Source organism: Ovis canadensis, chromosome 17, assembly GCF_042477335.2.
Source record: "Ovis canadensis isolate MfBH-ARS-UI-01 breed Bighorn chromosome 17, ARS-UI_OviCan_v2, whole genome shotgun sequence".
Lineage (NCBI taxonomy): Eukaryota > Metazoa > Chordata > Mammalia > Artiodactyla > Bovidae > Ovis > Ovis canadensis.
Window position 1 is genome coordinate 80,521,242 of NC_091261.1, and position 13,275 is coordinate 80,534,516.

At 48.8% G+C, this 13,275-nt stretch overlaps 1 protein-coding gene across 15 annotated transcripts in view; it reads left to right on the top strand.

Annotated features, from left to right (window-relative positions):
* SFI1 (SFI1 centrin binding protein) overlaps positions 1-13,275 on the top strand; it is an 86,251-nt gene that overhangs the window by 55,105 nt on the left and 17,871 nt on the right. For all 15 annotated transcript variants that reach the window (XM_069557122.1, XM_069557119.1, XM_069557118.1 and 12 more), the window contains 6 exons: positions 358-519; positions 2,230-2,300; positions 4,141-4,233; positions 6,545-6,642; positions 7,862-7,928; positions 12,604-12,734. In XM_069557122.1, coding sequence (XP_069413223.1) covers positions 358-519; positions 2,230-2,300; positions 4,141-4,233; positions 6,545-6,642; positions 7,862-7,928; positions 12,604-12,734 — 622 coding nt within the window. The remainder of the gene's footprint in view (positions 1-357; positions 520-2,229; positions 2,301-4,140; positions 4,234-6,544; positions 6,643-7,861; positions 7,929-12,603; positions 12,735-13,275) is intronic.

The window sequence follows — 13,275 nt, forward strand, 5'->3', positions numbered from 1 at the left end:
ACCGAGTCGTGTGTCACTGACTCGTTCCCTGGAGCCCCGAAACGCTGGCATAGAGGCAGGAGTAAAACGGGGTTTTCTTTAGAAACAGCTGTCCCCGTTCCTGCTCCTTGGTCACTAACCAGGAGCTTCAGTCCTTTGACAGAATCCTTTTCTCTTTCCTTCAGAGCAGAACTGTAGCTAAGGAATCCATAGTAACCCTCCCCTGTTCAAAACCCTTCTTTCCCAACGTTCTCTGTGGAGCAGCAGCCTTGAATTGCAGCTGTGTGCCAGTGGTGGGTTTCAGCCCATCCTACAGAAGCCTCCAGCTTGTGGTCCAGCCTCGACGGGGCAGCACTGAAGCTCCTCTCTCTGTTGCAGAGATGGCCGAGCGAGTCCAGTGCACCACCCTGCTCCAGACGCACTTCTGTGCCTGGCGGCGCGCCTGGGCGCGGAGGGAGAGCCTGCACGCCCACCACGCGCGGGTGGAGGGCCTGGCCAGGAGGTCGCTGCTGCGGAGGGCCTTGACACACTGGAAACACTGTATCCTTTGCATTCCTCAGGCCTGTCCTCAGGCCCAGCCAAGACAGTGAGAGCCCGGCAGCCTGTAAGACAGTCTGGAGATACGTGGGACTCGGCTGCCCAGCAGCTTCGGGCAGTCCTGATCTCTGGTCGGCTGTTTTTAAAAAAATTTTGTTCTATTCTGGGAATACTCATACAAAGGAGTGCGTATAGCAAACATTTGTAATTTAAAGAATGATCGTAAAATGAGCACAGCTCAGTAGAACATTGTGCACACCCCACACTGCTCCTCCCTGACTGTATTCCCTTTCCTCCCCTCAGAAGCATTCCCACTGCCCTGATTTTCTTATCGTTTCATCCTTTTCTTCCTGCCCATTAGATGGTGGAAATAGCCATGCCATTTCTGCTTCAGAAATTTGTTTCATTCCACTTCTGTTTCAGGAAGCCTTCTGTCCTTGGCGGCCTTCTTACGATCCCAGCTTCCGCTCATTGAGCTGTTGCTACGTGCAGACACTGTGATGATCTCCTTAGTCCTCATAGCAGCCCCGTGGAGTAGGTGTCACCATCTCCATCTCACAGATGAGGAAGCGGAGTCGGGGATGCCAAGTGATTTTTACTCTCGTTGGCAGAGCCAGGCTTCTGACTCCAGTGCACTTTCTTAACCCCTCCCCCTGCCACAGTCTGTGCCCAGGCTTGGGGTTTGGACTGCCCTGGGTATTCACTCACGGTTTCGTTTGTTCACTGAACTCTTGTTTTAAACTCCTGCCCAAGTTCTGGAATACAGGGAAACCTAGAGACTTAACAGTAGCTCATTGTCAACTGGGGAAAATAGACATGAAAACCAGTCTGCAAATGTGGCATGAGAAGTACTATCGTAAAGGTTTGTATTAAGTCCTGCTAGAGCTGCTGTGGAGACCTAGCCGAGGAGGTAATTGATGTTTGAGCTGAACTTAAGCCTTGTGGGCTGACACGTTCTCCCGACAGGGGAATCGGGAGAGGTGGTTCAGGTGTAAGGAATGGCATTTACGCAGGCGTGGATGAGGAAGAGCACCAGGGGAGGGTCTGCACTGTGTTGTGGGATGTTGGGGCAGGCAGATACAGGCTGGGGACCGGCCCGTGGGGCCCTTGTGTGGGTGGTCAGGAATCTGGGCTTCATCCCGGGACACTGAGGACCCCCTGCAGGTTTTTGAGACGTGATGCAGCAGGTCTGTACTTTCCGAAGGACGATGCTCGATGGTGGGAGTGAAGCTGGCACAGGGGACCCAGTCTGGTGCACGGCCCAGGGCTGGGGGTGGGGACAACGCGGAGACAAGGAGGGGAGCAGATGGGCTTGGCAGCTGAGAGATGGAGGGGTAGGAGGAGAAAAGGATTGAAAATAACTCCAAGGGTTTTAGCTCAGACATCTGACCGGATTGTGCTGCCAAAACAGAGAGTGCGGGAGTCTCAGGTTCTGCTGAGATTTTGAAATGTTTACTCTGACTGGTAGCAGTTTATCTCAACTATTTTTTCCCCTCATGGAGCAGGCATCAGAGGGGAAAAAGGCAGATTAATAACTCACATGATGGTTCCCCTCAATCCTCTCTTCCCTGGGTCATCAGGCAAGATGAGGTGGACACTAGCCCTCCTGGCTTGCCCATTGTCACCTGCAGCCAGGACCCTTGGGACGGGTCACTGGGGTTGCACCGGGCTGGGGCGGGGCCATGTCGAGATGAGAAGCCTTGACTCGGGCAGACACGCTGCTGTGCATGGAGGAAGCTGAGCGGTGGAAGGCTGCGGGAGAACACCACAGGCGCGGCCTGCTGGTAAGGGCACCGCAGCCATGCTCGGGCATCCCTCCTTGGGGGGCCCAACCCACGTCATGCTCTTTAAGTGCATCTGGTTGTGTGGTTGCCATTCGTCATGGAAGCCCCCTTCATTGTCATGTCCTGATTTTAATTTTGGATCAGAGACGGCGATGTTGTGGGGTCAGAAGTGCTGGGAACTGCAGGGGAGCCTTAGAAGCGATCTAGTCCTGGGATATCCACACTTCAGGCCCCTCTTTAAATGGTGGAGGCCTAGTCTTGAAAAGCAATCCAAGTTGAGGTGTGGTGGACGAAGCCAGGTCTGGGAATAGTGTCCATTTTGCCGGCTGCTCTCCCCCACCCTCACCACACGAGGTGGCCTCCAGACACTGTCAGGAGCCTTTGGGGGCCCACAGATCACTCTGTGAAAACCCCTAGGTGCTTCTTCTCAGTCTCAGAAAACTGAAGTCAGCCTGTGGAGCATGGGCTCTGCTTAGTCACCCATGAAGCGTTTTGGACGGAGCTGGAGCCAGGCCAGCATGTCTTGCCCCGTCCCCCCACCTCAGTCACCAAAGATTACTTCTTTTCCTTCTGTTCTACTCTGCACAACCGCGTTTGCAGGTGTGTAAATATACAAGATTGCCAAGAGGAGTAGCAACAACTGCAGACACACAGGCGATACCACCCTACTGACGGAAAGTGAAGAGGAGCTAAAGAGCCTTTTGATGAAGGTGGAAGAAGAGGGTGAAAAAGCGGGCTTAAAACTCAGCATTCAGAACACGAATGTCGTGGCATCTGATCCTATCACTTCGTGGCAAACAGATGAGGAAACAATGGAAACAGTGACAGACTTTATTTGGGGGAGCTCTAAAATCGCTGTGGCTGGTGACTGCTGCCATGAAATTAAAAGTCACTTACTCCTTAAAGAAAATCTTCAACTGAGATAACATATTAAAGAAAAGAGATAGCATATTAAGAAAAGCTGACAATCCAAGATAGCATATTAAAAAATAGAGACATCAATTTGCCTGCCAAGGTCCATCTAGGCAGACCTATGGTTTTTCCAGTAGTCACGTACAGGTACGACAGTTGGACCATAAAGAAGGCTGAGCGCCTAAGAATTGATGGTTTCGAACTGTGGTGCTGGAGAAGACTCTTGAGAGTTCCTTGGGCTGCAGGGAGATCAAACCAGTCTATCCTAAAGGAAATCAACCCTCAGTATTCATTAGAAGGACTAATGCTGAAGCTTGAATACTTTAGCCACGTGATGCAAAGAACTAATTCACTGGAAAAGACTCTGATGCTGGGAAAGATTGAAGGCAGGAGAAGGGGGCGATAGAGGACGAGATGTTTGGATGGCATCAGTGACTCAGTGGACATGAGTTTAGCAAACTGCGGGAGATAGTGAAGAACAGGGAAGCCTGGTGTGCTGCAGTCACGGGGTCACAAAGAGTCGAACATGACTTAGCAACTGAACCATGTGTACACGTTGATCCCACATGGTAAAAAAAAAAAGTAAACCCACCATAAGCTGAAAGTCTGTCTCTTTTCTGAGAGGCAGTGGTTATATTTTGACCTTTGTCTGATGTTTCTGTGTGAGTCACAGGGACTTCTCCTGGTCAGAGGTGAGGGTGATTTTTTGTTGTGTGTGCAGTACCTTCGGGCAACAGGGAGTGTTTATTAAAGTGCCCACTGTGTGGGCTGGCTTGCATCAGACTCCCAATGGAATCTCAAAGCAGAGAAACACTGTTTGGGACCCGGGAGCATCTGTGAACAGCCGTGGCTGAGCTTTTCACCACCTTCTCCGGCATCAAGCTTACTGTTACAGGCACACTGTTGACTGTGTCCATTCTTTTCACAGCATTATTGCTTTAAAGCCCTGAAAGACAACGTGACCCATGCCCGTCTTCAACGGATAAGAAGGAATCTTGCTCACCAACAGCATGATGTTATGGTGAGGCCCTCTTCTGTACCAAGACACTTCTGATGGCCCTTCTTTCCCTCTTTTTTTTAACCTTTGTGCTTAGAGGTTTGTTCAGATCTTGAGACTCCAAAACCTTCAGGTCCATATTCTTCAGTGATCTGTACCACAGGATAGAGAAACTCTTGTTTTTCTCTTATGTGTTGCCATTTTTTTATCTGTTTGCTTAAAAAAAAAAAAATGGTAGTTGAATTGGAGGCCAAGCACTGTGGATTCAGCCTGGACCTGGGGAATATACTCTTAAGTCCTGCATTCCAGGGACTTTGGTACTGCTTGCACCGTGCGTGTCGTCTTCAGTGGTTAATTCTCCTGAGGGTAACCAGCATTCTACCTTCATTTGTCAGTTGTGTTTCTGGGCGTAGAAGGGGGTTTTCTAATTGTGAAAGTATTCAAATGTACAGAAAAAATATTAAAAACAGTATAATAAACCTCAGTTTACCATTTAAGTTCAGCAATTGTTAACAGTTGCTTTTTTTTTCCTGAGTCATTTCAAAGTAAATTACAGATGTTATGACACTTTACATCTAAACATTTCTGTCTGCATTGCCCCCAAATGAGAACACTTTGCTCTGTAACCACAATATCATTATCATCCCTAACAAAACGAATAGCAATGCTCTAATATTGACCAGCGTGTGCTCACTCAGTTGTGGCCAACTCTTTGCAACCCCTTGGACTGTAGCCTGCCAGGCTCCTCTGTCCATGGGATTTTCCAGGCAAGAATACTGGAGTGGGTTGCCATTTCTTAACTGCAGGGGATCTTCCCAACCCAGGGATCGAACCTGTATCTCTTGCATCAGCAGAATTCTTTACCACTAGCGCCACCTGAGAAGCCCAGTATTAACCAATACCAAGCACATATTCAAATTCAGTTGCCCCGACCCAAATGTGTTTATAGTTGTTTTTTTACAAGCCAGGATTCAATTAAAAATTGATGACTTACTACATTGGGTTATGTCTCTTAAGACTCTAGTAAATCAATAAGCTTCTCCCACCCTCCATTTCTTTTGTTTAACATGTTTATTTTTTAATTGTGGTAAAACACACAGAATTTATCATCTGGACCATTAAGTGTACAGTTCAGGGACATTAAGGACATTAGCGTCACTGTGCAGCTATCGTCCATCTCCAGAATCCTTTCATCCTGCAGAACCAAAACAATAAACCCCAGTCTCCTCCCCCTCCCCCAGCCCCTGGCAACCACTGCTTTCCTTCTTGTCTCTGTGAATTTGCCTGTTCCGGGTACCTCATATTTATAGAACTTTGCCCTTTTGTGACTGGCTCATTTCACTTAGCATAACGTATGTATTTTTAATGACATTGACTTTTTGAAAAGGAAGACCAGTTTTTTGTACAGTCTTCCTATTCTCCATTTTTCTGTGTACTTTTGATGTCATTTGATTTCCCTTTTTCCTATGTAGCTCTTATGAACTGAAAATTAGATCTAAGGGCTTGATTAGATTGAAGTTAAATGTTTTTTGGCAAGACTACTTCGTAGACAGTGAGCTTCCTTCACCAGGGTAAAGAATCTACCTGCTAATGCAGGAGATGCAAGAGACCCAGGTTCAGTCCCTGCATTGGGAAGATCTCCTGGAGTAAGAAATGGCAACCCACTCCAGTATTCTTCCCTAGGAAATCCCATGGACAGATGAGCATGGTGGGCTGCAGTCCGTGGGGTCACAAAAGATTCATAAGTAGTAATATGTGATAAGATCAATTTTAGTTTCTAAAATGGTGCTGGCCTCCATGAGGCCCTGATTAGGAACAGCTTCTTCATTTTGATTTCCACAGATCTGATAGATCCAGCTGTTTGTTTTTTATGTTGACCCAGAATAGTTCCATATAGTTTGGCCGTAATTATTTTTCAAGTCTGTTACATGTCGGGTGTTCCAAATTGAGGTAATTCCTGCGTCTTCTGGAGTTACCAGTTTGCTGCCTACTGGGTCAGGAGAGTGGAGAAGGCCATGGTACCCCACTCCAGTGCTCTTGCCTGGAGAATCCCATGGACGGAGGAGCCTGGTGGGCTGCAGTCCATGGGGTCGCAAAGAGTCGGACACGACTGAGCGACTTCACTTTCACTTTCCACTTTTCATGCATTGGAGAAGGAAATGGCAACCCATTCCAGTGTTCTTGCCTGGAGAATCCCAGGGACGGGGGAGCCTGGTGGGCTGCCGTCTCTGGGGTCGCACAGAGTCGGACACGACTAAAGTGACTTAGCAGCAGCAGGGTCAGGAGAGATTGTTTTGTGTTAATGAACTTCCATTTCCTTCTTGTTTCACTTCAGCTGCTGCACAGGGTCTGGAACCTCTGGCAGTCGCGGCTCGAGCAGAGGGAGGAAAGAGAGCAGCTGCCCTTCCTGCGTGCTGCCTGGGACCACAGCAGGTAGGGATGTGGCCTGCAGGCTCCCCAGGGGCCTGCTGTGACTTGCTTGCTGGTTTGTAGGAGTCATCACTCGCCCTTCCCCACGTTACTGTGCAGGTTCGGAAAGGCCCTGCCATGGACCAGTGGTTCCTGCGCCCGCCTCTTCCGTTGGGCTGACGAGGCGGGGGGTGGGATGAGGAGCGCTTGAGCTGGTGCTCGGCCACTAGTGCCTCAGGTCTCAGGCATCAGTGACGTTCTGTCTTGGAATTCAGGCATCAGTAGTGTTACAGAGACATCCCAGGCAGCTGGGTGTTTGTGGCTTGGTCTTGGAGGTTGTGAAGCGTGTCCTCAGTTAAACATTCAGTTAAAGTAAGTAAGTAAAAGCACCACATGTCCACAGGGGAAACTCAGAATGTATAGAAAAGAAGTAGAAAGCGAAAAAAAAGACTGCCTGGACGCCTTCCTTCAATGGCTTAGTCTTATTCTTCAGAGGGAACCGCTGTTCACTTTTTTTTTTTTTTTTTTTGACCACCACTCCTGGCTTGTGGAATTTTTAATTCCCCCACCAGGGATTGACCCAGGGTCCTCAGCAGTGACAGTGTGGACCCCTAACCACTGGATTGCCAGGGAATCCCCTTGTCTAAAATATTTTTTCATTACTTTTTATTCACTTTCTTGCTGCAAGACATGTTCAATAAACCCTCCCCCAAGAGTATAACTTAATTTGCATAGCTATGGGTCCAATTTTGGAGCACTTTTTAATGAGTCAGAATCCCAGTATTTAGCTGACTCAGATTGGAGCTGCCAGGGTATAACACTATCACAAGTCCTGTTTTACAAAGCTGAGTGTGGTTCTCAATTTCAGTATTACTGTGAAGGCATGTCACAGACCAACGTGGTCCTAAAAGACCCCAGAGTTTGGCCATAAAACCGGAAAGTTCAGCATATTTGGGGGATTTCATACATATTACCTAATTCCAAGTCCACTGTCCTTGGTGGTCCAATTAGGTTTACAAGAAAGCTGTTAAATTTTGGGGGTCGGACCACAGTCCAAAATCAGGGGTTGGTGGATTTCATGTCAAAAATCAGATTATTTCCTTCTCTCCTAGAATGAAACCCCTGAGGGCTCCGGCACTGCTCAAGAAGTGCCTGTGCCCAGATTCACCTTCCTTAAAGTGAAACAAAAGTTTAGACACCTGTAAGTGGGAGGTGATTCCCTTGGTGGCGTGTTTCGTTTCAGAATAATGTTGCTTCGCAAGTGCTTCCAGTTGTGGTCGCAGTCCACCCAGAAGAGGCGATCCCAGCAGGTACGGAGTTCCTCAGCTCAGCGGGCTCTGCTGGCTCACGCTCTTGGATCGGCTGGCGTTGGAGAGATTCTTGGGGAAGGCCTGTGTCAGGGGGCCTGGTGTTCTGGTTTGGAGGCAAGGGCGCTGTGGAAAGCTCGAGGTCCTGCCCCAGGCCCTCCAGCGGTGTCACGGTCTGCGTGACTCCCATCCCTGCCTCCGTGTGCTTTGACAGCAGAGCTGCTCTCTGAAGGCGATGAGCATGCAAGCCATTCTGTTCACGTCTTGACTGTCCTCAGCCAGCCCTTCATCCCGTGGGACCTTCGGGAGATGCCGGGGAAGGTGGAGAGCCTGAGTCCCATATCCCAGAGCTAAACCACGTGAGACACAGGTGCCCGCAGTGGTGGGAGGAGGCAGGTGGAGAAAGACTGACTGAACAGCTGCTGTGCCTGAGACCAAGCCAGGCCGTGAGAATGCAGCTATGATACAAAGCACAGAGGGTTCCTACTCTCACAAGGCTTGCAGTTCAGCCCCTGGGGGGCTCTAACAATGGCTGATCGCTGAACTGAGAAAGGTAGGTTTCCAGGCCTCATCAGGCTCAGGGGAGTAAGTGTTCAATTGGTGATGTCTGCAGGGCCTCACAGTAGGACATGGGCTGCTCAGCTCTTTGCTTGGCCTTCCCCTAGTGAAAACGGGCGGGGACACGAACCAGGCTCCTCATAGTGATTTCGCTGCTGCCCTCTCCGCCTCCTCATCTGTCTGCTGCTCGAGTCTGACTCGTGGATCTAAGGAGTCTGGCTGGCTGCTTGGTTTGGACATCATACTGACTCCCCTGGGGGCTGGTCCCGTCAGCTCTTCTCCCTGTCCCTGTGTCCGCTCTGCCCTTCACAGCTGTGCACAGTCCAGCCGCCAGTCCTTCCTGGGTGTTCTCTGCCTGCTCCTGTTTCCCAGTCTGACCACTGCCCTTTTAGCTCAGGTGTCAGCCCTGGCCCCTGCCCCCGTCCCACATGCGGCCTTCTCATCACCTGGCATTGGCTGCCCCCACCCCGTCTACCCCACCAGGCTCTAGGCTCCTTGAGCACAGAGCCTGCCCTGCTCCATTCATCTCCTGAACTGTTGGCCGAGGGCAGGCCCTGACCGTGTTTGGACGAGCGAGGGACACGGGCAAACAAACATGAGCTGCTGGTGACTGCTTCAGACTTTACCCCAGAAACCACCCCAGTGCCTTGATGTTTGGGACTGACCAGGGCATGGGTCGATTCTGGGTCACCTTTACCTTCCACACCTGGAAAAGGCGTAGAATTGGTGCATTCTTTGACATCCCTTTGGATTATGTGGCTGTTTTGGAAAGGACATTGCCACCTGGTCTCTCAAGGTTATTTAATGCAAGCACAACAGCGTATGAAGAAAGAGCCCTTTTAGAAAAAGAACATGAGCCCCTGAGTTGAAAGGTTATGTTTATTCAAGGTGGAAAAGAAGCAAAGGGTCTCATTGAATTTCTCCCTGAAAAAAAGGGATCCGCTCGACCCTGGGGCCCAGCACTGGAAGAAGGTCAAGGGTCGAGTCCTTATCTCTCAGGCCTCCAGCGCAGCCCACACAGTGGATGGTTTGAAAAATAGTAAGAGCCCTGCTCAGCTGTTGTGTTTTAAAAAAACCTGTAGCTAACAATCTGAGTAGTATTGCTTGGTTCAGATATCCAGGAACACATCAGTGCCTTTTATTTTAAGGAAAGATAAAAATTAATGTGTTATGCATTTCCTTCTATTTAAGAAGTGATATTACAAAGAATGGCAAGAACATTTGCTTGTTGTTGAAGCTGGGTGAGAAGTCTGTGGGGATTTGTTATATTATTGCTACTACTCTTGTTTATACTGGAAAATGCCCCTAAGCAATAGGTAGATATCACAGAAAATTTGAGAAGTGTACAAAGACATAAAAAAAGAAAAAAAACACCCATAATCCTGCCTCTAAGATGACATTTGGTGAGTAAACCTGATTTTTTTTTCTTCTGTGTGAGTAGGAGTGTGTCACAAACACACACATAGGCATGCTGTGAAATTTTCTATTGCTCTGGAGAAAAAAATCATCCCAAACTCAGTGGATTAAAACAACCACCACTTTATTATGTTTTAAGGATTCTGTGTGTCAAAACCTGAGAGAGGACATGGCAAGGCTGACTGGTCTCTGCTCCGTGCTGCTGGGGCCTCTGCTGGTCTGATTCTAGTGGCAGGAGGTTGGAGCCGTTCAGCTTAGTTTCCTCACTCAGTCATCTGGTTCTGGGGCTGGAATGACTTAAAGACAGGGCTCCACTGGGACTGTTAACTAGAGAGCCTACCCGCGGCCTTCCCCAGAGGCTCGGGCTTCCTTTCAGCATGGCGGCCCCTGGGTAGCAGACTTCCTGTGTTGCAGCTCAGGGCTCCCGGAGTGTTCCCACAAGCAGGACAGGAGCTGCGTGGCCCTTTACGACCTAGCCTTAGAGGCCACCTAGTGTCACTTTCACCGTTGGTCAAAGTAGTCACTGTCCACCCAGATTCAAGGAAAGGAAGGTCAAAGAGTTTGCAGTCTTGTTTTTTGGCTCTATTTGTTGTTACTGTTTCTGGCCGAGGCATGGGGGTTTTAGTTCCCCAACCAGAGGTAGGACCCGTGCCCCGCAGTGGTGAAAGCCCGAGGCACTGGACTGGCAGGGAGTTCCCTGCAGCCAGCCCTATCTTGAACCTGCCACGCATGTGTATGCTTCCCCCCGCCCAAAGCTTTTGCACCATGGAGGCGTACGTATGGTTTTGTCAGTGGCACGTCTTCCTACTGATGGAGCCATAGAATAACAGTTGTTTTTGTTCAGTCGTTCAGGCGTGTCCAACTCTTTGTGACCCCGTAGGCTGCAGCACACCAGGCTTCCTTGTCCTTCACTACTTCCTGGAGTTTGCCCAAACTCATGTCCATTGAGTCAGTGATGCCATCCAACCATCTCACCCTCTGTCCCCCTCTTCTCCTGCCCTCAATCGTTCCCAGCATCGGGGTCTTTTCCAGTGAGTCAGCTCTTCGCATCAGGTGGTCCAAATATTGAAGCTTCAGCATCAGTCCTTCCAATGAATATTGGGGGTTGATTTCCTTTAGGATTGACTGGTTTGATCTCTTTGCTGTCTAAGGGACTCTCAAGAGTCTTCTCCAGCACCACAATTCAAAAGCATCAGTTCTTTGGCACTCAGCCTTCCTTATGGTCCAACTCTCAGATCTGTACATGACTACTGGAAAAACCATAGCTTTGACTAGATGGACCTGTGTCAGCAAAGTGATATTTCTGCTTTTTAATACTCTGTCTAGGTTTATCAAAAGTTTCCTTCCAAGGAGCAAGTGTCTTTTAATTTCGTGGCTGCTGTCACCATCCTCAGTGATTTTGGAGCCCAGGAAAATAAAGTCTGACACTCTTCCCATTTTTTTCTCCATCTCTTTGCCATGGAGTGTCGGGATCAGATGCCATGATCTTAGTTTTCTGAATGTTCTGAAGTTTAAGCCAGCTTAAAACTGGACAGAACAGTAGTAGCCTTTTTTTTTTCCTTATTTTTAATTTAAATATACATGTGTTTTAATTTTAACTTGTGTTGGCTTCTGCCATACAGGAGTGCAAATCAGCCATAATCACATATACATCCCCCCTCCCTCTCCCCGATCGCATCCCTCTAGGTCATCACAGAGGGCCAGACGGGGCTCCCGGTGCTACACAGCAGCTTCTCACCAGCTGTCTGTCTGACACCTGGTAGTGTCTATATGCTGAAGCCACTTCCCCATTCTCCCACTCGCTCCCTCCCCCACTGTGTCCACAGGCCCATTCTCCACATCTGTATGTCCAGTCCTTCCCTGCAGATAGTACCATTTTTTTAGATTCCGTATATATGCATATGTATGCCATGTTTGTTTTTCTGATTTCCTGTACTCTGTAACGGGCTCTAGGTTCATCCCCCTCACTAGAACTGACTCTCATTCATCCTTCTTTCTGGCTGAGTAATATTCTGAGACATGTACATCTATCTTTATTCTGATATATATACCGCAACTTCTTTTTCCATTCATCTGTTGATGGACATTTCGGTTGCTTCTGTGTCCTGGCTGTTGTCAACAGTGCTGCTGTGAACACTGGGTACACGGGTCCTTTTTCATTACAGTTTTCTCAGGGTATATGCCCAGTAGTGGGGTTTCCGGGTCTTATGGTAGGTTTTACTGGTCCTATGATAGATTAAGTAGCCTTTTATAATTACATAAAAATTTAAAGACTCTGTTTTTCAAAAAAGTATTATAAAATCAAAAGACACAGGTGGAAACAAAAATTGATCACACACATGACAGAGGACTAATAAATTTAAGGTTCAAAAAACCCATATATGTCACTGAGTCAGATGCTGACAGTAAACTGGGCAGTGAGGACGAACACTTGGGCCATAGGGAAAAACGCCAGATAAATACATACACACACACACAGGGTCAAATGTAGGGAGAGACACTTAATTCACTTTTAATGAAAGGGAAAGTTTTTTACCTATCATTTCATTTTTCACCTGTCACGTTGGCAGAAATGAAAAGTAATGCTTTTCATTTTAAAAGGTGTTTGTATCGGAAGCAGTCCTCCCCTTGAGAATGGGACCTGGAAAGACTTTTTTCGTTTTTAATGTATAGTACAAATGGTCATTCACGGTTTTCCCCTCAGCTGTTGCAGGCCAGAGCAGACTGCCACTTCCAGCAGAGAGCCCTGCCTGCAGCCTTCCAGGCGTGGAGGAGACTCTGGCGGTGGCGCCAGCAGCAGCGAGCCCTCGAGGCCCGGGCAGCGAGCTTTCGCAGGTACCCCACGCGGCTCCTCTCCGCACCCAGCCCCGTGTCTCCCCGGGTCTGCTGCCCATGCAGCCCTTTGTTTCATATCTCAGCCTGCTGGTGCCCTCAGCCCAGGTTCTTCCTGGATTTTCAACTGTGGGCTCACTGAGCTCATCTGCCCGGAAGAGACAGCCCGTGTTTCCCCTGGAGAAACATTTGCCCATCTGTGTACAAGTGCTTCGAGAATTGCCCTGGTTTTACGTCCTTCCCCCATCACGAGCCGCAGTGAGCTGCTTTAAAGCTGCCCATTAGCTTCCCGGATCAGGGTGTGGTTGGACGTCGCATCACCTTGGCTGGCTTTCTTGAGCGTGATTTCCCTGAAATGCTTGGCTCCTCTTCTGCTAGACCTTTTTTTTTCCCTCTTGATGGATGGGGTCTTCATTGGGGTGCTTCTTTAGTTGTGGTAAGTGTGAGCTTGGTTGCCCCGTGGCATGTGGAATCTTAGTTCCCCAACCAGGGATCAACCTGGGACCTTTGTCAACCCCAACCGGGGACCTGTGTCCCTCACATT